The sequence below is a fragment of the Theobroma umbraticum genome, unplaced genomic scaffold (genome assembly GCF_002168275.2).
Source record: "Theobroma umbraticum cultivar Fairchild unplaced genomic scaffold, ASM216827v3 scaffold_30.0, whole genome shotgun sequence".
Classification (NCBI taxonomy): domain Eukaryota; kingdom Viridiplantae; phylum Streptophyta; class Magnoliopsida; order Malvales; family Malvaceae; genus Theobroma; species Theobroma umbraticum.
The window spans coordinates 10,191,873-10,215,789 of record NW_018397254.1 but is presented as its reverse complement, the minus strand read 5'-3'; the positions used below and the strand labels follow the sequence as shown (position 1 = coordinate 10,215,789).

General features: G+C 35.4%; 1 protein-coding gene across 3 annotated transcripts; it reads left to right on the top strand.

Moving 5' to 3' along the window:
* Positions 1-1,393: 1,393 nt before the first annotated feature.
* On the top strand, positions 1,394-22,016 carry LOC110429005 (myosin-1). Of its 3 annotated transcripts, XM_089785043.1 has the most exons (27): positions 2,427-2,816; positions 2,938-3,039; positions 3,119-3,262; positions 3,358-3,508; positions 3,611-3,638; positions 4,542-4,707; positions 4,838-4,901; positions 5,027-5,040; positions 5,133-5,217; positions 5,603-5,706; positions 5,818-5,956; positions 6,648-6,766; positions 7,528-7,680; positions 7,801-7,890; positions 8,646-8,723; positions 9,387-9,545; positions 9,732-9,938; positions 11,025-11,230; positions 11,418-11,553; positions 12,357-12,486; positions 12,582-12,728; positions 13,249-13,316; positions 13,868-14,517; positions 18,688-18,740; positions 18,840-18,975; positions 19,088-19,263; positions 19,364-20,091. In XM_089785043.1, the coding sequence occupies exons 1-27, from the start codon at positions 2,442-2,444 to the stop codon at positions 19,885-19,887; spliced, it is 4,404 nt and encodes a 1,467-aa protein (XP_089641169.1). In that variant the 5' UTR covers positions 2,427-2,441; the 3' UTR covers positions 19,888-20,091. The 3 variants fall into 3 exon arrangements, with proteins under 3 accessions (XP_021300616.1, XP_089641169.1, XP_089641168.1); XM_021444941.2 differs by lacking the exons at positions 18,688-18,740; positions 18,840-18,975; positions 19,088-19,263; positions 19,364-20,091 and adding an exon at positions 1,394-1,742 and having other exon boundaries at positions 2,507-2,816; positions 13,868-14,901; XM_089785042.1 differs by lacking the exons at positions 2,427-2,816; positions 2,938-3,039; positions 3,119-3,262; ... (18 more) ...; positions 13,249-13,316; positions 13,868-14,517 and adding an exon at positions 18,006-18,454 and having other exon boundaries at positions 19,364-22,016.
* The last annotated feature ends 1,901 nt before the right edge of the window (positions 22,017-23,917 follow it).

The following is a 23,917-nucleotide window of genomic DNA, read 5'->3' as shown; positions in this document are numbered from 1 at the left end:
TAAATAAAAAAGAAATGCAACACAGAATTGCACTTCAATTTATTTGTGAAATTCAATAACCATTCTATTTTCAATAAAATGAAAGTATAGGATTTCAGAATAATGCATGGATTAATAAATTGGCCTCAAATAAAGGGAACAAAATAAAAATAAGGCATTCAAATTTCCTTAAATCCTATAACTATAATGCCTCCTTTTGTTTTACTCTGTACTTTCTTTTTGGGTTCCACGTGTACCAATAGTTAGTGCTTTGCTTCCGCCTAACCCGCCAAAGGGCAAACAGGAAAAATGAATGAATCGAGGGATGTGATTGGCTGATCTGGGTACGTCACACCGTGGGTCCCAAACGTCTGATTCCAATATTTGCAATTTTAGACAACAGAAAGCGGACAGTATCAATGCGTTACGTCTTAAGTAGCGAAACATTTGCCGGCTTTCTGGACAAGGTCTTAGCGTGCCGTTATCAACTGCTCTAGACTTCCACTACGTTTGATCCATCTTTGACCGTCACCGTTTTAAATCCAACGGTTGCGTTTGAAGCACCGCTAATTCCTTTGACTCCCTCCACGGATTTCTCTGTTCCAACCAAATTGCCACAAACGTCTCTGTTGACGAAATTGCCCTTGCACTTAATTCTCAATTTAAAAATTTAAAATATTTGAAGACGTTTTGTGCAATATGTTGGAAATGGTCATTTATGGCGTTATGAGGGCAGTTATAAAGAATGATAAAGACTCATCTCCAATTGACAACTGAATTATCCTTGAATTATTTAGTGGAAAGCTTCCTTTTTATTTCACTTCCAACCCAATATTAATTTCCACATAAAAAGATATTACCATGTTTGTAATAAATAGCTAACCACCACCATGCATGAATGATATGCATCATGAGATTGAAATGTAATGATGTTTGCTAGTAATGGTAGTCCACTTTACATTTTGTAATTTGTATAATCTATAAGATTTATACCATAAATTTATTTCTTTCAAAATGTAACAATGAATTAATTTAACTTATAAAAAAAACAAGATGATGATTTTATTTAATGGATAGTAAAATGAGCTATTGTTTGGGGTAAATTAGGAAAGAGTAATAACTTGTCTATCCTTTTTACCGAAGAATATTTCCACATAAAGACTCAAAAGAATAGTCAAAATAATTTGAAGGCCAAGGCGCCAATGTTTAAAAAAATAAAAAGTGGCAAAATCGTCTTTCTACCTGAAATCCGTAAAACGTTAAAAATCTTCTTTTGAATACGGTCGGCATGACGGTATGCGGTAATTAAAAGCCTCCAAAATTCAAAAATTTTGAGGGAAAAGTAAATTAAAAAAATAAAAAAAATAAAGAACAAACTATGAATTTTTTTTTTTAAAAAATGCATTTTCTTTTTAATGTGTGAAGCAGAGAAAAACAGAGAGAGAGGCAGAAAAGCTGCATCCCTCTCCTCACGCCTTTGAATTTTCTATTTGATTTTTTTTTTCCTCTCTGCACTTTCTCAGAAACCAAACAGTCCCCTTGAACTATCATTCTACTCTTTTGAAACAGTATATACACTTCGCTTCTTTTTAAGGCTTTAACTTAAAAAGAGAAAACTTCGCTTTGTCTGGCATTTTTATCTGCTTCTTCTTTGTAGTCTTAATTATTTGGAATCTCGAACGTTTTCTAGGGTTTTGAGATCGATCGAAGCTTTCAAGTACTCACTTGGATTCGAAGTAGTTGTTATCTTTTATTTTCTTCAGGTAAGTGAAGAAATTTTTATCTTCCTGCTTTCGTTTTTCTCTTTTTTTTTTGTTTGTTATGTACTGGGCTTGCTTGGATCGGTTTAGATTTGGTAGATTTTGTGGGTTTTAGGCTTATTATTTGCTTGTTTGCTGAGAAAATAGAGGAAGGTGAAAGAAAAAGTTTCTAATTTTGACAATTCTTTTGTACTACTCTGAAATTTTTGTGTAGTTATTTATTTTTTGGTTTTTTAGATTATTTAAATAATTTCTTGTATTTTCGAAGCAGCCAAATGGAAAGGTCTATTTATGAAAAGGGGTAGTGAAATTCTATGAAGCTTGTACGTTTGGCTTAAGATTTGAAGGAATATTAAGTTTATATTAGATCGGGTTTTAAATTTGCTGAACGTTTATATGAAGTTGTGATATTTCGAACTGTTTAATGTAAAGTGAATTCTAGTTGTGATGGTTGAAGCTTTAACCATTTATGTCCTGAGCTTGTTAATGGTGACTGGGGATTGTTGAGCACTAGGGTCTGTGTCTTAAACAATGGTCCCCGCCATTTGCATTGCCTGGATAAGTCTTCAAGTGGGGTCTTATATTAAAGCTAGATAGAACTTTTGGTGAAAACAGAAAAAAGTTTACGTTTTTGATCTCAACCTTTATTTGATACATCCTCTTAAAGTTCAAACCTCAGGGATGTGAAACATTTAGGAGAAAATGTCTCAGAAAACTGGGGTTCCTCCTTCCCACAGGCTTACTAAATCTATGCCTGTTGATTTTAGGTTCATGGGTTCTCCAGCTCCCAGTGTATATGCGGATGTAAATTCTGGAAACAATTGTGTAACGAGCTTGAGTGCCCCTGAAAATGGTGATTCAGGGGGCAAGGTTGTTGAGAGAGTTGAAAATGGTGTTGCTGATACTGATCAGGCCAATGAGGATTCACCATATAGTGGGACTACTATGTTGGTTGAGGAGAGGCCTTCTTCTGTGGGTGATGAGGATTTGGACTCTACTGCAGCAACATTACCTTCAGTCTCGAAATCTAACATCGAATGTAGGTGGAGTGACATAACTTCATATGCGGCAAAAAAGGTAGTTTATGACACTTGGTTTGATATTAGGTTATGGTAGTGATTGCTTTGACAGGATGTAGTCTTAAGTTTATGGTAGCTCTCTTGCTCAACTACTGAATTACTTAATCTTGCTGTTTCAGAAGGTTCAGTCTTGGTTTCAACATGCAAATGGGAATTGGGAGCTGGGGAGGATTATGTCAACTTCAGGGACCGAGTCAGTTATTTCACTTCCTGATGGGAAAGTAAGCAAATATTAAGAAAGCAGTATGAGTTCTTACGTTGAGTAGATATTTGATTCATTTACTTGTATCCCCATTGTAGGTTTTAAAGGTGAATTCTGAAAGTTTGATACCTGCAAATCCTGATATCCTTGATGGGGTGGATGATCTCATGCAACTTAGTTATTTAAATGAGCCATCAGTCTTGTTCAATCTCCAATATAGATACAATCAAGATATGATATACGTAAGAGCGCACACTTATTTTATCAATTTTTAAACCTTCACCTTGAGGTAGGTGTTTTGCTAATGTTGTTATTGTTATAATCATGTTCAATTTAGACAAAAGCAGGACCAGTTTTGGTTGCTATCAATCCTTTTAAAGAAGTTTCTTTATATGGAAATGACTACGTTGAAGCATACAAGAATAAATCGATTGAAAGCCCGCATGTCTATGCGATTGCAGACACAGCCATCCGGGAAATGATACGAGGTACTTGCAGTTTTTTAACATTGTTAGATTGGTTTTTCTTTTTATTAACTTTGTTAGTGTCATGATTTATGGTTTTAATATGGTTCTTGCTTTTATTTGCAGATGAAGTGAATCAATCTATCATCATCAGGTTGGTTTTCTCTCTCCTTTCTTATTCCTTCTCTCAGTATATTTCTTTACATGGATTCCACCAATTTTATTTTAGCTGTGTACTGTATGGATGTCTTCTTTATTTGGTATTTTGAGAATGGAAACTAGTAACACATTTTGTGGATGATTGTTGAATAAATATATCATAGTTTGCCTATGGAAGCAACGAGTTTCTCTTTTGGCTATAAAGATGCTTTTTTGTGTAGCTCTGCTCTCTGTGGCGATAAGGATGATCAAATACTAAAATGTTCATTGCTTGTTTGATGCTGGGACATGCATGCCAACTCTTTCTGCAATTAATATTTTTATTGAGTTGGGATGTGCAACTATTAGAATATTAAAGGGGACTAGAGTTATTGAAGGACTACCTCTAACTTTGCTGTCTATTAAGTCGGTGCTTTAGGTTTTGACTTCCTCTATGTTTATGATGTTGAAGGTTGAGTCTAAGTTATTTAAGTATTTACAGTTTCATTTTACCAATGGAGTGATATGTTATTTTGGGTGGTTCCCCTTTTTGAACCTTTTGTAAGTTGTGAAGGAGATTCTCTTTCCTTTTCTGACTTTTGGGTTAGTGCTATTTATCTTTTCATAGACTCTTTTTTGTCTTTGGATGTGTAATATTTTGTTCTCTGACTGTCTGACTTGCATCCCCTGTATTTACTTTTTGGTAGCTGTGCTCTTTAATTCAGTTTGGCACATATGTGATGTGGAATGTAAAGCCTTAAATTTCATTTGAGTAAATTACTTTTTTAATCATTGTATACTAAAACATCTGATCATAATTATCGGAGCACATTGCAGGGATTTATTACAGCTAGTTTTGTTTTGTTTTTATGGTTTGTGGCTATTCATGTAATGCTTGTGTTGCCATTTGCTTGTCTAGTGGTGAGAGTGGAGCAGGAAAAACTGAGACAGCAAAGATAGCAATGCAATATTTGGCAGCTCTTGGTGGTGGGAGTGGAATAGAGTATGAAATATTGAAGACCAATCCAATCTTAGAAGCATTTGGTAATGCAAAAACATTAAGAAATGACAACTCCAGCCGCTTTGTAAGTTCCATGTTCTTTCATGGCTATTGAAGGTTTTCTTTGATTTTATCAATTTGCTTAGAGTGTTAGCAATTGTGAAATTTGATGAGATGGCCTTCAAGTACTGATAATTTGGGTGAATATTTCTTAGGGGAAGTTGATTGAAATCCACTTTAGTGAAACTGGAAAAATATCTGGGGCCAAGATTCAAACTTGTAAGCTTATTTTTACTGCTGCGATCCTTAGATAAAATTTATTTATTTGAGCATATTATGTTTTTCATCCTGAAATCTGTAACTAACATCAAGCTTGAATTTGTTTTTTCTCCGTAATTGGGCAGTTCTAGTAGAGAAGGTAATTTTTTGTAACACACCTTGTTCTTCTGTGCCAATTGATCTATTATTTTTCTAGGTATGAGTTGCTAATTTAATCTATTGTATGAACAGTCTAGAGTGGTCCAATGTGCAGAGGGAGAAAGGTCTTACCATATATTTTATCAGCTTTGTGCTGGTGCTCCTCGTGCTCTTAGAGGTAGTGATTGCTTGCTGTCTTAATTTTCTTTGATCTAAATAAACTTCCTGTTGGCAACAACTAGGGATACGAGTTTGGTCTTTTTTGCTAGATTGCTTATGGTTTGTTCATCTTTGAACTTGTCTTAAGGTATGCTTTTTGATAACAGCAAATTAGAGTTTGCTGTTATGATGGCTTGGAAATCTATGTGTTATGGTTTTGACTCTCCTAAATCTGATAGGATAAAAGTATTCTTGAGATAACTAGCTTAGTTGTTGTCTTCCCTTTTATGCTGTTAGTTTCTGGAAATAATCTCCTAAGTATATATATTATGAAGAATTTTGTTCAATCTTTTGCCATACTAAATTATGTTCTTTGCCTCTTTTCATTCAATTCTGGCATACAGAGAAGCTGAATTTGAAGGATGTGGATGAGTATAAATATTTGAAGCAGAGTAATTGCTATTCTATTGCTGGGGTTGATGATGCTGAACAATTTCGCATTGTTAAGGTGCTTATTTGTCTTGAATATATCTCTTCTATCCATTTAGTCATTTGTTATGATTCATACTTAAAACTGAGAAAGTAATTGTCATGTAATTTTTTACGTGTCTAATTTCAGGAAGCTTTGGATGTTGTCCATGTTAGCAAAGAAGACCAAGAGAATGTCTTTGCAATGCTTGCTGCAGTTCTGTGGCTGGGAAATGTCTCATTCAACGTCATTGATAATGAAAACCATGTTGAAGCTGTGGCAGATGAAAGTAAGAAATTTCTGACGACCACTATAAAAGACTCTTACTACCTGGATTACCATAATATTTCTTAAGTTTTACAGTTTTATTACTGTTGTTATTATACCTGTGACTGTTCATAAATGTTAGGAAACTCAGCCTTACAACCTTTCCTCTATCTTCCCCTCCAAACTCCTCCTTCCTAAAAGTAGACTTTACTAGGAAAGGGAAAAATGAAATGGGGACACGGGAGAAATCCATTGAGTGGTGTTATCCCCCATTGGTTAAGTTTAGAGGTTGCTGTCGCTTAATATTTAAGTTAAGTGTCTCAACTATTGCCAGTTAATTTTAGGTTGGGTGCTTAAAAAATGGTATTAGAGACCAATTTGTTTGTTACACCTGTTTGTTGTTTTAATGATTTTACTGGCAGGTTTCTCTTTTTGGCAGCAGTACATTGTGCCAGAGTCAAGATATGATGTCCTGTATACTAGATTTTCTCTTTTTTAGTTTTTATTTATATTTCCATTCTAATAGGCAGTTGCTTTTTGCCTCTTTATCTCTTCTTCCTTTTAGCGATGCTGATATGCCTTCTTGCATTTTGTTCATTGGTCTGATATGTCAATGTTTTTGCCACAAAAATGGTTGTCTTCATTATTTTATTCATGTTGCATTTGCTTGAGCTTCATCTGATCTCTCTGAAGGCTATAATATTACTTTTCAGGTCTAATCAATGTTGCTAAGTTGATTGGATGTGACACTTCAGAGCTTAATCTGGCTTTATCAACTCGCAAAATGAGAGTTGGTAATGATAATATAGTCCAAAAACTAACACTATCACAGGTAAGAATCCTACTGTGTAGGAATACTATATTTTGTTGGTAGGTCATAATAAGCGTAAGCATTCTATCTCAGTTTAAGTTTGAGCATGTCAAAGATGGTTTCTTCAGATAAAAACTTTCTCCATGCTTATTGTTTCAATAACATTTCTGTGACATCCTCTTTTTTTAACTCATGGCTTTCATGTGTCACATTTGAAGACTTGTCTGTTCATTGAAGCTGGCTGGAAGAAGGCTAGGGTTGCTTTGATACCAAATACTGTTCCCATTCTAGCTACTTTATGTCCATATCTCCTTGTCATTTGAGGGAAATCACTTAATTAATGCCATAATTATGGAAATTAACATGGATTGATTGCTCTGTCTTGTTTTTGAAGAATCAAATTAGAGAACCAAATAAGATTGGGTTCACAGTACTGCTGCCCTTGCATATTGAAAATGAGCATGGAATTTATAATTGCTAGAGTTTACTCACTTTCTTTCATTTCTACAGAATGAGTTAAGTTATATCATTATTATATTTGGCTGTGTTTCATACATGACACTTCAGCCTCGCTAAATTTGTAAACTGCTTGCTTCTACATCTTAATTTGGTGTCAAAAGTTGAAACTATTTGGGATTCTGACCTCCATTGTTAGTTTATGAACCTCTGTCTGACTGATGATTGTCCTAGAGTCTATCCAGTTACAGTTGGAAGCGATTTTATTTATATTCAAATTTTAAGATTTTCTGACATTTATAATCAACACATGCTCTAATTTTCAGGCAATTGACACAAGAGATGCCTTGGCAAAATCAATTTATGCTTGTTTGTTCGAGTGGCTGGTAGAACAAATTAACAAATCACTTGCTGTTGGGAAGAGGCGAACTGGCAGATCTATCAGCATTCTTGATATTTATGGCTTTGAATCATTTGATGTATGTTTCAGTAATACTTTGACTCTCTTATCTCTCTCTTTCTCTCGCTCTTTCTGTGTCTCTGTATGTCCAAATTGACCTTTTGTTTTGTTATTCATTCAACATGATTTCTTTTTACAGAGAAATAGTTTTGAGCAGTTCTGCATTAATTATGCAAATGAGAGATTGCAGCAGCATTTTAATCGTCATTTATTCAAGTTGGAGCAGGAGGTAGCTTATATTTTCTATATCATATGATTAAATTAAGAGTTTAGAGTTATTGATGTGAATTATCATGGCACTTATAGAACCTGACCAGAACATAATTTATTTCTTCAACCGTTTAGAGCTGGTATGTTTTGCACTGGGTAAATAATGTGCAACAGCAGCTTCAAAATAATATGAATTACTCTGAAGTAATGACTAAAATTACAGTTTTCCCACTTTTGGACACAAGAAGCTCAAAACTCTGCTATTGATAATCTATTTTTACACTTTAAGTTTTTCCTTGTAAAGAACCTCTTTCATACCATAAGCTTTACATTCCCACTTTTGGACACAAGAAGCTCAAAACTCTGCTATTGATAATCTATTTTTACACTTTTAAGTTTTTCGTTGTAAAGAACCTCTTTCATACCATAAGCTTTACATTCTTTGGTGGGGAAGAGTTATCGTAGTAATGAATCATTGAATCTTCAGTGATGATGATTGAAACTACCTTTTTGGATAATTAATGATGATTGAAGTATGCAGTCGAAGTGGTGGCTTGCATAAACTTTCTTCATCACGAACTAATTAAGAATGCTGAAACATCACCTTGCTCAAGAAAAGTTTTAACTCTTGAATCAGTCTTTTTATTAAAAGATAATAATATGTTGCTTTGCCTTGGCTCTGGTTAATTAGTGTTGTTTGAGAATAATGAAATTTCATTCAAACAAGACATGTGAATTTTACTATGATTCTTGATCCGTTTTTTTCCGTTTCAGGAATATATCCAAGATGGCATTGACTGGGCGAAAGTTGATTTTGATGACAACCAAGATTGTCTTAATCTTTTCGAAAAGGTAAGGAGTTCATTTTTTATGCTTCAGCTTCACAGTCTGCTTTCCTTCTATGTTCTTGGTATAAGAAATAATGTCATTACTGCAAGATGCTCTAGAGCTTGTCCTGCTTTGATGTTATTCTGATCTTGTTGTTTGTCATGGCTCATAACCTTTCAAGTTTAATTGTGTAAAAAAAGGAAAAGTTATCTTAGAATTTTGAAATGAAAATTAGCTTACATGGTATTTTTCTCCACTCCTGACATTTGGTTCAACAAAAGTTGCTTTTGCATCTTATGCATGATATACTAAGACATTCTTTTTCTCTGATAGCATCTCAAATTATTCATATTGCATTGGGTTTTGAAGCTCATATTCATTTGTCCCTACCAAATTAACAATTCTTGTTTAGATTTTCTGTGGCATTAGATCAAAGAATGTACATGCATATCTTGTGTATGTTATGTTACTAATATGCTAGGCATGTATATTGGATTCCTGTTTTTTTTAATTTAACTTTCCCCATCTTTTGGATGGAGTTGAAGGTGGAAATTTTAAGAATGACAAAAATAATTTAACCAAAATTTGATGCCTGCCTCTGGTACTGATTTCTTTAATTCTTTGCAGCATCATGTATAGAATGTGCTTCTTTGCCTCTATTATTGATATTTTCTTAGTTTTATGCAGAAACCTTTGGGATTATTGTCTCTGTTAGATGAGGAGTCCACTTTTCCAAATGGCAGTGATTTCACATTTGCCAACAAGCTCAAGCAGCATCTAAATTCTAATCCTTGTTTTAGGGGAGAGCGAGAAAAAGCTTTCACTGTCTCTCATTTTGCAGGAGAGGTATATACCTTTCTGATTCATTTGTTGCCAATTGCAGTTTCCTTTGTTGTGTTTCAAGGTGTTTGCCTGCGCCTCCTATTTTTCATTGTTGAAAGTATTGGCAGTGGAACAAAGTTGTGTCACTTTCAGTTTTTATTTATTCCTGCAACCTGACAATTTGACAGTTCTGCTTGGTCCCCAACTCAGGTTACATACGACACAACTGGATTTCTAGAGAAGAACAGGGACTTACTGCACCTGGATTCAATTCAACTACTGTCCTCGTGCTCGTGCCACCTTCCTCAGACATTTGCATCAAAAATGTTTAACCAATCTGAGAAGCCTGTGGTTGGTCCTTTACATAAAGCTGGTGGTGCAGATTCTCAAAAGCTAAGCGTTGCAACAAAATTTAAGGTGAAGTCCTTTCCAAATTTCAAATGTTCTCTAGCTTCAGTATGATAAATATGAACATGTGAAAGAAGCTTCTATGAAATTGTGTGCATAAGTTTGAACATACTAATAATTTTGTATTTTCTCATTCTTACTATTTCATAGAGGGCACCAGATAGTTTTTAACTTCATATTTGTGTGTCTATTGATCCATTACTTGACATCTTGTGATATTTTTTGATGTTTTGCAAAAGTTGTCGCTTCCTGCTCAAGGGTACGAGGTTCATACATGTCTTAAGCTAAAATAGTCCATTGTTTGTCTTATACTTGAAGTTTCTTTTGTCCTCCTTTAGTTTTGTGTCAATTTCTTAGGCTGCGTGAAAGGAAACATTGATCAAGTCAAGGTGGGTGGTCCATTGTCTCCTTTGTGATTCTTACATCTGGTTGATCTGGCCTAGATTTAAATCTCTTGATCCACCGTTTAGTATACTGTATTTATGACCTTTTCAACTAAACATGAATCACGTAATTCTGGTTTTCCTCAGTAATGGAAAGACTAGTTTCATACTTTATTTTCTTATGTTCTTTTGCTTTTGGCAATTATGATTGTTTCATTATTAGTATGAGGTCCACTTTTATCGTTCATGGAGGCAAGGCATGCATGGTTTTAAAAGTTGTGAGTCTTCTAACACTTGTGTTTGATTTGATTTTCCCCTTTATGGCAATCTGTATCCGTGGACAGGAGTCATAGCAATCCCAGTGACTGATGTATTTAAGACTAATAACTGAGGAGGTTGCCATGCTATGATTCAGATTACTGTTTCTCTTACATTATTTGTTTTAATATTATTTTCACTGAACGTACTATAGTCTCAGATGAAATAATGATTCAAAACTTTTACATGTTTGGCATATAAAAGTAATTCAACTTCTGTGTTAATGTAAGACATATTTGAAGGAGTATGAAAGAAACTAGATAACTATCCTTTAGGAAATCATAGTGTTTAACTTTTATGGTTTGTAAAGTCTATTGCTTTTTGAGTAGAACTCTTTTTTGAAGGTTATAGTTAATTTATCCTCTATTCCTCTCATTGTGTTACTATAATTTAGGGTCAACTCTTCCAACTAATGCAACGTCTAGAGAGCACTACTCCACATTTCATACGTTGTATAAAGCCCAACAACTCTCAATCTCCTGGATCATATGAGCAAGGACTCGTTTTGCAGCAGCTGAGATGTTGTGGAGTTCTAGAGGTTGTTCGTATATCACGATCTGGCTTTCCTACCAGAATGTCTCACCAGAAGTTTGCCAGAAGGTAAAGAAGAGGAAACCCTTTTCTCTTTGTCAAAGGGAGGACCATTTTCCTTTTCTTTTTACCTTTCTACACAGATTTGAGAATTCATACATATTTCTTAAATATCTGATTCTTTCTCCAATTTTTTCTTTTGGGTTTTGGGTGTTTATGGTTGGTGGTGTTGGTTTGTCCTTTTATCTTTCCTCAGGTATGGTTTTCTTCTACTGGAAAACGTTGCCTCGCAAGATCCACTTAGTGTTTCAGTTGCAATTCTTCATCAATTCAACATTTTGCCTGAGATGTATCAAGTGGGCTACACAAAATTGTTTTTCCGTACTGGGCAGGTATAATAAAAGAATTATGATAGGCTCATCCTGTGTTGTTTACCCTCTCTTTTTTTTTTTTTTATTTGGTTTTTGCAGCCCCCTTCCCCCCTTCCTCCTCTTTTGTGGGCTCTTTTGGGAAAAATGGAAGGGGAGGAGTGGGGTTGGTTGGATGTGTCCGGTTAGTTTCTGCTTATAATTGATTACATTTATTCATTTACTACTATCATTGCTGTCAGACCTGCAGTTTAACCAGAAAGTCAGAACCCAGGAACCAGGTCTTAACCCCTGAACCATCTTTACCCAAAATCACTGAAACATTATAGGTTATAGTTCATTTTACTAAAAACGGATGCTTGGAAGAGAATCTATAATGCACTAGAATAATTAATTTGTTACCCTATTAGCATGAGTTCTTAGTTGAAACCTTTTCATGCAAAAGAAGAAGATTATGCTAAGCATAATTTGTACTTTTTTAATAGATATAAATACATTCATTTCCTAACTCTTGAGTTGACCTCAATTCCAACCCCCTGGCCTTGTAACTCTTTGCTTGAATGATTAGAAAGGCAGGTCAATTTTGAAAACATTGGTATCAATACTAGCAATTGGAAATCGAAATGCTTAGGAACATCTATCTACATCATAACCTTGAATTAAGTTGATACAACAAGGACACCTGGTCCGATTGAGGTTCTTGAGGAGATTTTATAAACTGTATAACAATGTTGTTACATGTCTTGATAATTAACATAGAAAGTTCCCTGCAACATGTATCTTTTCTTGATCTTGATGAGCTGATGTAAGATTAATAATCAATGCAGATTGGGGTTCTTGAGGATACAAGAAATCATACTCTTCATGGCATTTTACGTGTTCAAAGCTGCTTCAGAGGTCACCAAGCTCGCTGCTACTTTAAGGAGCTTCAAAGAGGAATTGCTACCCTTCAGTCATGTATTCAAATTTTCTGTATTTTAATTGCTTTGAAATTATATTTAAGCAAACTAAGAAACTTTTAAGACCTGATTTTTCTGTATCTCTTACTACAGTTGTCAGAGGAGAGAAAACCCGGAAAGAATATGCTGTCTTACTGCAGAGACATAGAGCTGCTGTTGTTATACAAAAGCAGATTAAAAGCAGGAATGCAAGGAAAAAGTTCAAGAACATTAGTCATGCATCAATTGTGATACAATCAGGTATTTAGGTTTTTTTTTTGTCTTTTTTCGCTTGAGTTTTAAGTATAAATATGCAAAGCAATATAATGCCTCTTTGTGGTTTCTTGAAAGTTGAGTTCAAAATGATTGAAAATGCCTTGGGATTCTGATTGCCATCGTCAGGTAATTTGAGGATAAACATGTGTCTGTATTTCAACCAGCAGTTTGTTTATGTTAGATATTCTAATACATCAAAGTGCATTTTTAATATAACTCCTGAGGAATGTTATAAAGAATGGTTGGAAAACATTTAACTCCTGAGAAATTTAAAAAAGATATTCAAAAACATTAAATGGCTGGAAAACATTTAAGTAAATTAAATATTTTTACATCGAATGCCCTCTGAGAGTGGATTTGAGAAATTTGATTTTCCCTGCCAAAACTGGAAAGATATATGACAAAGCAGGTTTAGGCGAGGCATTTTTCTTCTGTAAAGTCAGTGATTGAAAATCATGCCACTGAAAATTGTCTGTATAATTTGATGATAATGTCTATGCTGCAGTTATTCGTGGCTGGTTGGTTAGAAGATGCTCTGGAGATATAGGGTTACTGACATCTGGGGGCTCCAAGGTACAGTGACCATCTTATTGTGTTTAACTCTTTAACAAATTTTACTTATGGTTCAATCTTTCATGTAATTCTGTGTTAATGTTTAACAAATAGCATTCCCCTATTGCTTTATTTGGGGAATGATGTTAAACATTCATTTTCTTTTGCACTGATACATGTTCGATCAGTACTTTGTAGTTTATTATGATGCTGGATGGGCTTTTGATCACCAACACTTCTAAATTTGGCTTTGAATTTCTGTCTCCTTGCTATAGACCTAGTAGTCACTCACACTGCTCTAAAAATATATGTCCAATCTTGGTAAGAAATATCATAAAAAATGTTCATCCCAATTTTTTGCATATCAATGGTCTATGATGCCTATTTTTGTTTTTATTGTTATGCAGAGTCTAAAGCTCCAGTATTTCTCTGATTGTAATTCTAATTCAGTCCCTATAAGTTGTGAATGATTGCTTTTAATCAGTTGCAACTTTTGCTTAGAAGATATGTGCATTTATCCATACTATATTATTTGCATTTGAGACACTAAATGATTATAAATTCTGATACAGGCAAATGAATCAGATGAGGTGCTTGTCAAGTCATCATTTCTGGCTGAACTACAGCGGCGAGTTCTTAAAGCTGAGGCTGCTCTGAGGGAGAAGGAAGAGGAAAATGACATCCTCCACCAACGGATCCAACAATACGAAAGCCGTTGGTCCGAGTATGAGCTAAAGATGAAGTCCATGGAAGAGGTGTGGCAGAAACAAATGAGGTCACTCCAATCCAGCCTCTCCATTGCAAAGAAGAGCCTAGCAGTTGATGAGTCAGAGAGAAATTCAGATGCATCAGTTAATGCAAGTGATGATAGAGAGTATAGCTGGGATACAGGAAGTAACCACAAGGGCCCTGAGAGCAACGGGTTGAGACCAATGAGTGCAGGGTTGAGTGTTATAAGCCGGTTGGCGGAGGAATTTGAGCAGAGGAGTCAAGTTTTTGGTGATGATGCCAAGTTCTTGGTGGAGGTGAAATCAGGTCAGGTTGAAGCAAGCCTGAACCCGGATCGTGAGCTTAGAAGGTTGAAGCAGATGTTTGAAACATGGAAGAAGGATTATGCTTCAAGATTACGAGAGACAAAAGTGATACTGAATAAACTGGGGAATGAAGAAGGTGCACTTGAGAGGGTGAAAAAGAAGTGGTGGGGCAGGAGGAACAGCTCAAGGTATAGCTAAATTTAGATTATTATTCTTATTATTATTATTCTTTCTAGTTGGTTTATAGTTGGGGTGTTGCTGTTGGCCGCATTTTCTATTGGCAACCAAGAATTGTTGCATAGAGAGAAATTGTGAGAGTTTTGTTGTTACTGAAGAGGCAAAGTAAATTCTGGTGCATATCCCAAAATTTAAATATGTATATTATTTTCTTACTAAGATGCTAATCTTATGTCCACAAAGTTGGAGCTTTGTTTGTGGCTGTGAAATGCCCTGATATACCCACAGTTTTATTTGGTCAGCATCTCCATTTCATTTTGCTTTCATGCTTCTTTCTCGTGGAACCCCACTGTAATATTCGATGGAAAGCAATCAAGGATAGAGGGATTCTTGCAGTCTGCTGCCCTTACCCCAACTTTTATCCATTTTCTAAACTATTTTTGAGTCCAGCAATAAAATGGAAATGACGAATTAAGTTGTTGAATTATTCACTAAAATATAAATAAAATTTTTACTTTTTATTTTAAATTAATTAAAATATCACTTATTATTTTATATGAATTGTGTTTTTATGATAATGATAATGTAATATATTAATGTATGATGATTTTTTTATTATGAAAAATAAAATTTTTTTGTTTAATCATTTGAGGGAAATGGATTCCCATCACGTTGTTTATCAACAAGTCTCAAGCTCCAGTCAAAGGACTATCAAATATGATGAATTTCTCGTCTATAGATTAGCCATGAAGTTAGCCAAAACTTTTCCTTGTATGAAAACAAGATGAATATGGATTTCTCATTCACGATGAAGAAGAAATTGAATAGCTTGAATTAAGTCAGAATTAGAACATGGATGAAGTAATGGCCTATACCACAAGTTTATTGTCAACTTGAAGATTGATCCTTCAATGACCCAAGTCTCGAGCTAGACATATGTTCTTGATATGCTCCCCAAAGTTCTGCACGGTTTGGTGTACACTTTCCAAATCGGAATGCGAATCCTCCTTGTCATTCTCTTGTAGAGTTTCGAAGAAACTTCACCAGCAACTAAGGAGGAGCAAAATTCGATTAAGTTAATTTAATTAATTTAGTTAAATCAATTAAAAGACTCAGTTAAGTTGATTTGGTCAAAAATTTTTGAAATCGATTAACTGAATTAATTGATTTTGAAATTAATATATTATAAGATTATTTATTGCATGTATGTACTCACACAATCCTTATATATATATATATATAAACTTAAGTTATTAAAATATACTAATTAGTCCATAACAATATACTATTATATAGTGTATATATATATTTTATGACTTCTTAGTATACTTATATGCTATATAAGTACATATTAACTATATACAGTAATATATTAACACACTATATATAATATTTATCAATACAATATACATATATACTTAAGGAACAACAATAGATAACTTAGGCATAATCAAAGTCTTTGATATGGGCAACACAAGTAAAGTATATTTCTCTATCAAAAAATATTTTGAAATTTCAGAGTAAGTACTGGAAAGAAAAGAAATATAATTAATGTTAATCTTCAGAAAAATAATACACTTAGTGACTAAGAGAATATTAAGTCATTTCCAATCCTCCAATCAGTTTAGTTTTTAAAACAGTAAACAGATCTTGACTAAGACAGGGCTTTCTATTTAGCTAAATTTCTCTCATCTAAAACATTAACAGATATTTTAAGTTCAAAGTTTTGATTTTTCATACTTTCGTTTATTTCTGCAACACATAAACACAACATTAGAACAATTAATCACATTAGCTGAATTAATCTCCACGAGGAAATGCTTATATCATTGGCGCTTGCAGTAGGAAAGGAAACACATGAGAACACAATCGGTTCCTTTGCCTATAGGGTATATTCTAAATCATTATAGGAAAGTCAGAGACAAACCAGATTACTAATGGGCTAGCATTTAGCAGAGCTTTTGTTCTCTATTCCTTGAACAATGAAAGATCATAAAACCCAAAAAGATTCGTAACTTCATGTTATTCTAATGCATTTTCTCACAACTGGACAATAAAGGACAAAGGGAACCTTCATTAGACTCAATTAAACAAAGGTCCTTTTCATTTTAACCTACACCATAGATCATGAACAAAACAAAAATAGAATAGTTGCTGTTGAATAAATAACAAATAAAGAAACGAAGAATGCCTAGATTTGATTTTAATAAGAAGAACAATAAGAAACTCGCATATATAAGCCAAGTGAAAAACATGTTACTATAGATAATGGGGAAACAAATGCCATACATTGACGGATAAAGGATAAAAAACCCAAACAATTTCCAATGGAGACCTCATTAAAATTTTTCTTGGAGTAGTTATAGTTACATAATAATACCAAAAGGATTTCTTTTACCATTTTAGTATTTCAGTTGCGGCACAATCCTCCTGCCCCCATGGTAAACCTGTCTCTGCAACACCTCTAAAGTATCCTGCCTCGTAACCTACTTGCTCAATATCATAATGGAACACATTATTGGATAATAAAAACCATTAACAAATTATAACTTGCTCAAGACTTTTCAATGTTATCCATCAACATCTGAGTCCAAATATGAGAAGAGAAAATGCAAAAGCCCATTTATCGTACAAGAATCCAAGCATGATTGTGATTGGTTCAGATTAAAGGATTTAAAACTCAATAAGAAGTTAATAAGGAATAGCCACCTCCGCTCCCAAACTCTAAATGGCTATTTGGATAATAAATTAGTAGTTTTCCACGATTGAAATGGTAGATTTCCAAGTACTATGCAGTAGCTAACAGGTTCACATTTATGTATCAATCATCTCTCTTAATTTGAAAGAATTATTAATGAATAGCAACAGTTTGCAGATATATTGAATAGAGGGAGGGGTTACCACATCCAATATCCACCATAAGCGGCACTGTTGGATCCCTGAAGACTTCACTCCAAAAGGGAAGAGTCTGAAGGCACTCCCTGGTGAGAGAATGGTCAGTCGACAGATTGATCGAGAAGGACACTAATGTTGAGAAAACATGGAGACCCAAAACGAACAAAAGAGAAACAAATCCAAGCAGTTGATGACAGAGAGAACAAAAATGAAAAACTTAAAAGCTCAAAATTATCCCATCAGCCAGATGAAAAACTCGAAAATAGAGCTCGTCGGTGAAAGAATGTTTAGTCAGTGAACTGATCGAGAAGGACGCCACTACTGAGAAAACATGCAGTTCACTTCATGCATGCATGCAGACTTTAGCGTCTTTTCTATCTTTAGTTCCTTTTGAATAATCACAGCATAGATGGGCTGCAATCATTGCTCCACATCATCCCTGAGTTTAATGTATCCTAAAATCTATACCCAAACGAATAAAAGCCCAAAATGAAGGCCCAACCCCCATGCTGGCGTGGTTTTCCAAATTGACGGGACCACATGTAATTCTGGGGTCCACAAAGCTCTTTTAGCGCTGACGTGGTTCACATGGAGGCCCCAAAACCGTTAATGGTGTAAAGGGGCGCAAAGCCGCAAACCCTAGCTCCTGCTCCTCAGCTGCTGCTGCTACCACCATGTAGATGTAGATGTACAGGAAGAAAGAGCAGTGAGCAGAAACACCCCTTTTTTGTTTTTTATGAAATAAGATATTGAAATCCGAAAGGCAAAACTTTTGACAAATTGAAACTCCCATTTCTGGTTTTAGCAAATTGATACTTGAACATAGTTGATAATGTTGGCCAGTGGCGGCTCTCGCATCCCTCATCAACATTTAGGGTTAGGGTTCTACTCCTCCAGAATCGTGCAGCTCTCTTCTTTCATGCTGAAACCTCCCTCCTCCTCCGCCGCAATTGTTGACCATCACAATCATCGTCTTCAACACCGTTCGGTTTCTTCTTCTAGTCCTCAGTCCAAGTCCCCAGGCGACATTCCTATTCTCCCTGATTCTTTCAGGTTCCTTTTTCTCTTCTTTCGAAAGAAGAAATAAATTGTTTTAGTTCTCAGTTCAAAATTTTAGGTATTTGCTTCAATTTGTTCAACTTTCAATCAAATTTAATCAAATGAGCGTTAGAAATGGTTCAAAATTGAAATTGTCCTCTGTTTTTTGTATTAATTGTAATCCCTGTATATTGGCTTGTTTATAACATGTTTGTTCAAGCATCTGATTAATTTTCTTTTCTGTAAAGCCAACGAGAAGACGATCATGAGCACCCTTCTGAAGCATTGTCCTCAGTGGCAGGTTTCTTTTTCCTTTTCTTCTACTTTTCTTCTATGTTACCATAATTTGTATTTTTGTGTGTTAGTGTTTTTATTTTATTGGTCCGCATCATTCCACCAGGAGGGATAGTTGCATTGGGAAAGTTTGACGCCCTTCACATTGGTCATCGAGAACTTGCAATTCAAGCATCAAAGGTTGGAGCTCCATATCTTTTGTCATTTGTAGGATTGGCAGAAGTCCTTGGTTGGGAGCCTAGGTAAAGTCGTCTACCATTTTCCTTTTGATGCTTTTTTTTTCCCCTAAAAAAATAGGCTTTTGGTTGCTTCCAACAGCTGGTTTTCACATCTGATGCGAATGGTTTTCAACAGGGCTCCCATAGTTGCCATATGTGATCGTAAACGTATTCTCTCCTCTTGGGCACCATATTGTGGTAATGTAACCCCCAGGGAATTCGAGGTACAATTTTCAAGTGTTAGACATCTTACACCAAGGCAGTTTGTGGAGAAGCTGGCGACGGAGCTTCAAGTATGTGGAGTTGTGGCAGGTAAACTAAAAGCTGTATCAACTGTTAGGGTTTTATTTGTCTCAAAATAGATTAATCCAGAAAATATTGAAATTGTTTGTCTCTATGGCTAATTGATCAGGTGAAAACTATCGGTTTGGTTATAAAGCTGCTGGTGACGCTTCAGAACTGGTGAGGCTGTGTAATGAATTTGGTATAGGTGCTTACATAATAAATTCTGTCATGGACAGGCACCAAGATTCCCGAAATATAGACCGTTGTGACTTGAAAGAGAGAGGACAAGTCTCATCTACCCGTGTTCGACATGCTTTAGCTGAGGGTGATATGAAATATGTGTCAGAGCTTCTAGGCCGCCGGCATCGTCTGTTTTTGGCGGTGAAAGACTGGGAAGGCTATACTGGTACTAGCAGTAAACGTAGGGTGTCAGCTCCAAAGTCTTCTTTGCTAAATCTACCGCCTAAGGATGGTTTTTATGAGAACTGTTCTCTTGTATTTGGGGAACAAAATGTAGTTACATGTAGCGTATCTATTGATACGACTCATATCCATCTAGTAGTAGATCAGGTAGATTTTTGTGATTATGATTACTCTCAAACTCAGGTCTTGGGTATTGAATTTGGTGAATTAAGAGTTAATTGTGTTTAGCATATTTGTCATCTTTTTTTTTTTCTTTTTGAATTTCATCTCAGCAAAATATTTCATGGGTGAGAAGTATAATCCATGTTTTAAAGGAGTTTGTATATATATATCCTTCATATGGGAGGTGCCTGTATTTATTCATCAATTAAATTATATTTGTATAATGCACGTGAATATAGAATGCCTGTTCCATTCTTTAAGTTGGAAATGAATTATATTTTCCTGTGCCTAGAACTGTTCTTTTATTTCAACCTATGGATTAGATAGCTTGCTCAAAAATGTTTCTGAATGAGTTGGGCTGGCTTGAAGGGTTTTTGTTTTCAGTGTCTATGCACTGTAGCTGAACTTTATTGCTTATATTTTCTCCCTCTTGATTCATCAACATGCTTTCTGTGGATTGATGGTTTGTCTGGTCTTGTGGTTTTCTTTCACCGTCATAGGCGTGAATATAAATTTGCAGATAAATTTGCATAGATATATAAGCTGTGGTTACTTGTCACCTTGAGAACTAAAGCATCTCTTATGACTTTTGCCAAATTAGGGTTTAGATCCATGTTTTTCTTGAGATATGACAGATACTGCATTTATTTTTGAGGCTGAATCTTAAATGAATATTATTTGGAGAGAGGACTGTGTTATATGGCAGTTCATTTCCTGTTGAAGGTACTAGATGACTGATAAGGTGAGAGGATATAATTTATTTACGTATCGGTCATTGGCCTCAAAAGTAGTATTTGGGATTCATCCTGTCACGTCTGTTGTATCACTTTGAGTTTGGTTACTTGGTTTGTTACTCGGCATTACAATATTTGAAGCTAAATTCACAATTTATGTTGATCTGTTCTGTTTTTTCAGTTGTTTTGCAGTGTAGGACAATTTTGTAGTAATACAGTTGGTAGTTAAGTTGTGCTGTACATTTGTTATTTATTTGTTTATCCATGTTGCAGATGTTGGAAACATTGACAGCATGGAGTTGTTTCAAGTTCATAACTATGAAGAAGGCATAGCTGATGACACTGCTGAAGTGATTTTGTCTTTTCATTTGAAACGAAAGGAAAAATCTAAAGTGATTTTGATGATCAAGGAGGTAATTAGGTAGCTAAAGATTGTAGATGAGCTCCATGTCTTGTTATAACTTAGGAAATATTTTCTAACCCAGCCTCCTATGCCAAATTAATAGTTTGTTTAGATGGCGATGGAATTGGTTTTTAGGGGCGACCTGTCATTTTTTTTATTCTTTTCTTAAGTAATTGATAGGGTGGGCAGTACTAACTTAACCCTCGAAGTAGGCTCCAAAGATTGCCACTAGTGAAAAATATTCTAGACGTATTGCCTAGTTTGACATTGCTGCTATGAAAAGCTCGGTTGGCAAAATCACCTTTCTATGTGCTTCTGCAGTTGGGGGAAATATCAGGGTCCAAAAAAGTGCTTCCGAACCCAAAAATTAGTTGATAATTGGCATCGTGTTCACTGTCAAAAGTTGCTTTTTGGCAGCCAAGGACAATGTCAAACTGACCAAGAATTGATAGCCTTATATATTGCAGGTGAGTGGCGACTGCTATGGTGGGGCTTGGTCTGAGTTGAGAGTTGCGATCACACATGATTTTGGTGTCGGAAAGAAATATTTGAACTGTTTCTCTGTGTAAACTCTTGTTTCTGTGCAGTATTTCAGTTTGTTATATTTTGAACAGCTTTTGCCTGAGGCCCTTTGATAGCCACGGAAGGTGGAGACTAGGAATTTGAGTCGTGCAAACAAGTGCAGGAGAAGAATGAAATGCCTTAGAAAGCATATGGATTTCAATTGGATACATCTTGGCAGAGCAGCCAAATGACTCACCGATAAGATACAAACCAGAATTTGGACAAATGTCATCAATGAAACGGTATGGCATCCACGATGTAAAGCCAAACCTTTTGGAAGGACAGAATACTTGGGGAGATTATCTCTTTAGGATATCCTCCAAACGAATCCACCTTATAAATCTAGAAGACAAGAACCTTGCCTTTGGTATCATTTTTTTTCCCTTTAAACGCAAAATTTGGGAGAATTTTTCTTTGAGACAAAATGTAGTGGCCATCCCCGATTCCTTTTAGTAGGATATAACTTAAGGGATTGATCAAATGCTAAAGAAAAATGGTATAAGATTCAGTTGTTGCTTTATTAGGAGAAAATAATTGAATTTTTTTTTATAAAGTTACAATTATAATTAAATGTTACATCTCCTATAAATTAAATCCAACCAGAATTGAGGAATTAATATGTATGTGGTAAATAAATTTAATAATTAGCGTGAAGTAGAGGCAACTCAAAGAAAAGCCACAAAAAGCAACTCCTAATTTTTGTTTCTTTGTTTATTACATAATTTTACCTGTTTGTTTAGTAGTAGTACTTGTAGCAGAAGCAGGAAGCAAATATAGCTATTAGAAGTTCAAGAGAGGGCAAACTGAAGGTTGAAAAAACCAATATCAAATCATATATATTTATTTATATTTATAGCCATACAGCAAGCGAGAGAGACAGAGAGAGAGGCGCTCATTATTTCCGTCACGGAAGGGAAAGAAGCGAAAGCCACACCGCCTTCTTTGATTCAATAAAAGAGGGGCTCTTTTCGGTCTTCCATTTTCTTCCTATTAAAACAAGAAGAAACCCAAACCGCTTTCACATTAACCTTCAACCCAGTCAGGACTCAGGTGACTGCTTTTTTCTGTTTCTCTTTCTCGATTCTTGTTTATCTTAATGACATTATCAACTCAATCCGAATCTATATATTTTTTATGGCCTGCATTCCTCTCTTATTTTTTGCTCCTCGTTTTTATGAATTGGGATTGCGTTTTGCCTTCCGTTGTTGATTTCGATCATCCCCAATCCAATCTTTCGTTGGTTTAGGATTCTGTCGATTCATATTCAATTGATTTTTTTTTCTCGATTTGTTTGCCGAAATTAAGAGGATTTCATTTTATTTTTGGTTCTATGTAAAATTGCCCCCGCCAATACGGTTTTCGTTTTGTTTGAAACTGAGCTGTTCTACCCGTGTCGTGGTCGAGTTGGCTCGCTTCCGACCCCTCACATGTCGTGGTCACAACAGTCATTTTGCTTTGCGGTCTTCCCTTCTTCTTGTAAGCTGTAATTCTGCCCGCCTCACGTAACATCCAATGATCCACCATTCTTGGTTTAGCGCAGCCACGTTAAGCATATGTCGAAGTTATCTTTCCTATATTACGCCCACCCTTGAATTTCTTTCCCTTTCTATCCTTTCTAGAGAAAGAGGGAATTGCGCCGCGTCAACCTTCTGGTCTCTTTGATAAACCCAAGGACCCATTCCCAACTCTATTGGGTCACAAAAATGAGTTCACAGGGCAAAACCGTCATTTGTCATATCCTCATGTTCTCCTAAATCTTCGGACTGGTTGGTTAGCTGTCAATCCCTGTCATGTTCTTGAAGCAGGAGGCGATGACAAGGAACACGTGGCATTTTGTTATTAGATATCTTTTAAAACTGCAGGCTGAGTTTGCACTCACCTTAAGCACGCGCTGTCTTAATTAATTTTCCTATTTTAGTTTAATTTTAATTACTTAACGATTTAATTTGTGGCTGTGTTTTGTTGACTGAATATTGTTCTTGCAGTTTTGCCGTGTACTCGGTACCAGCAAAGGAAGGTTCTTGGTCGGTGGAGTTGTCTATATAGCAATTGATCGGGCTGTCAAAAGTTAGACATTGACAGCCCGATTCTTTTCAACTCTTTTTTATTTACAAGGTAAGACTAGGAATATACAGCTGCAGCAATAGAATATGCCAACTTTGGCTTGCTTATTGGCTTGACATGTTTTGCTTGTTTCTCCCGTGTTGTATTTCTTAAGTTAATTCCATTAGTTGGGTCATAATCGGATTCTCCTATTTTATGCAGGTGATTCTTGTTTTTAAATTTTCTTTTGGCTTTCTGGGTGTTGACCAGGTTGAGCTTCTTTGACTTTTGGGTTGGGTTGTTATGTTTATTTGAGGCCTGCTTCATTTTGGTATGGTAGTTTCTGTTCCGG

Bases quoted from the DNA above. Each gene is read 5' to 3' on its own strand.
- LOC110429005 (XM_089785043.1), top strand. From the start codon at position 2,442: ATGTCTCAGAAAACTGGGGTTCCTCCTTCCCACAGGCTTACTAAATCT. The intron at 3,040-3,118 runs GTAAGCAAATAT...TCCCCATTGTAG, and splicing joins TTTCACTTCCTGATGGGAAA to GTTTTAAAGGTGAATTCTGA. The intron at 8,724-9,386 runs GTAAGGAGTTCA...AGTTTTATGCAG, and splicing joins GTCTTAATCTTTTCGAAAAG to AAACCTTTGGGATTATTGTC.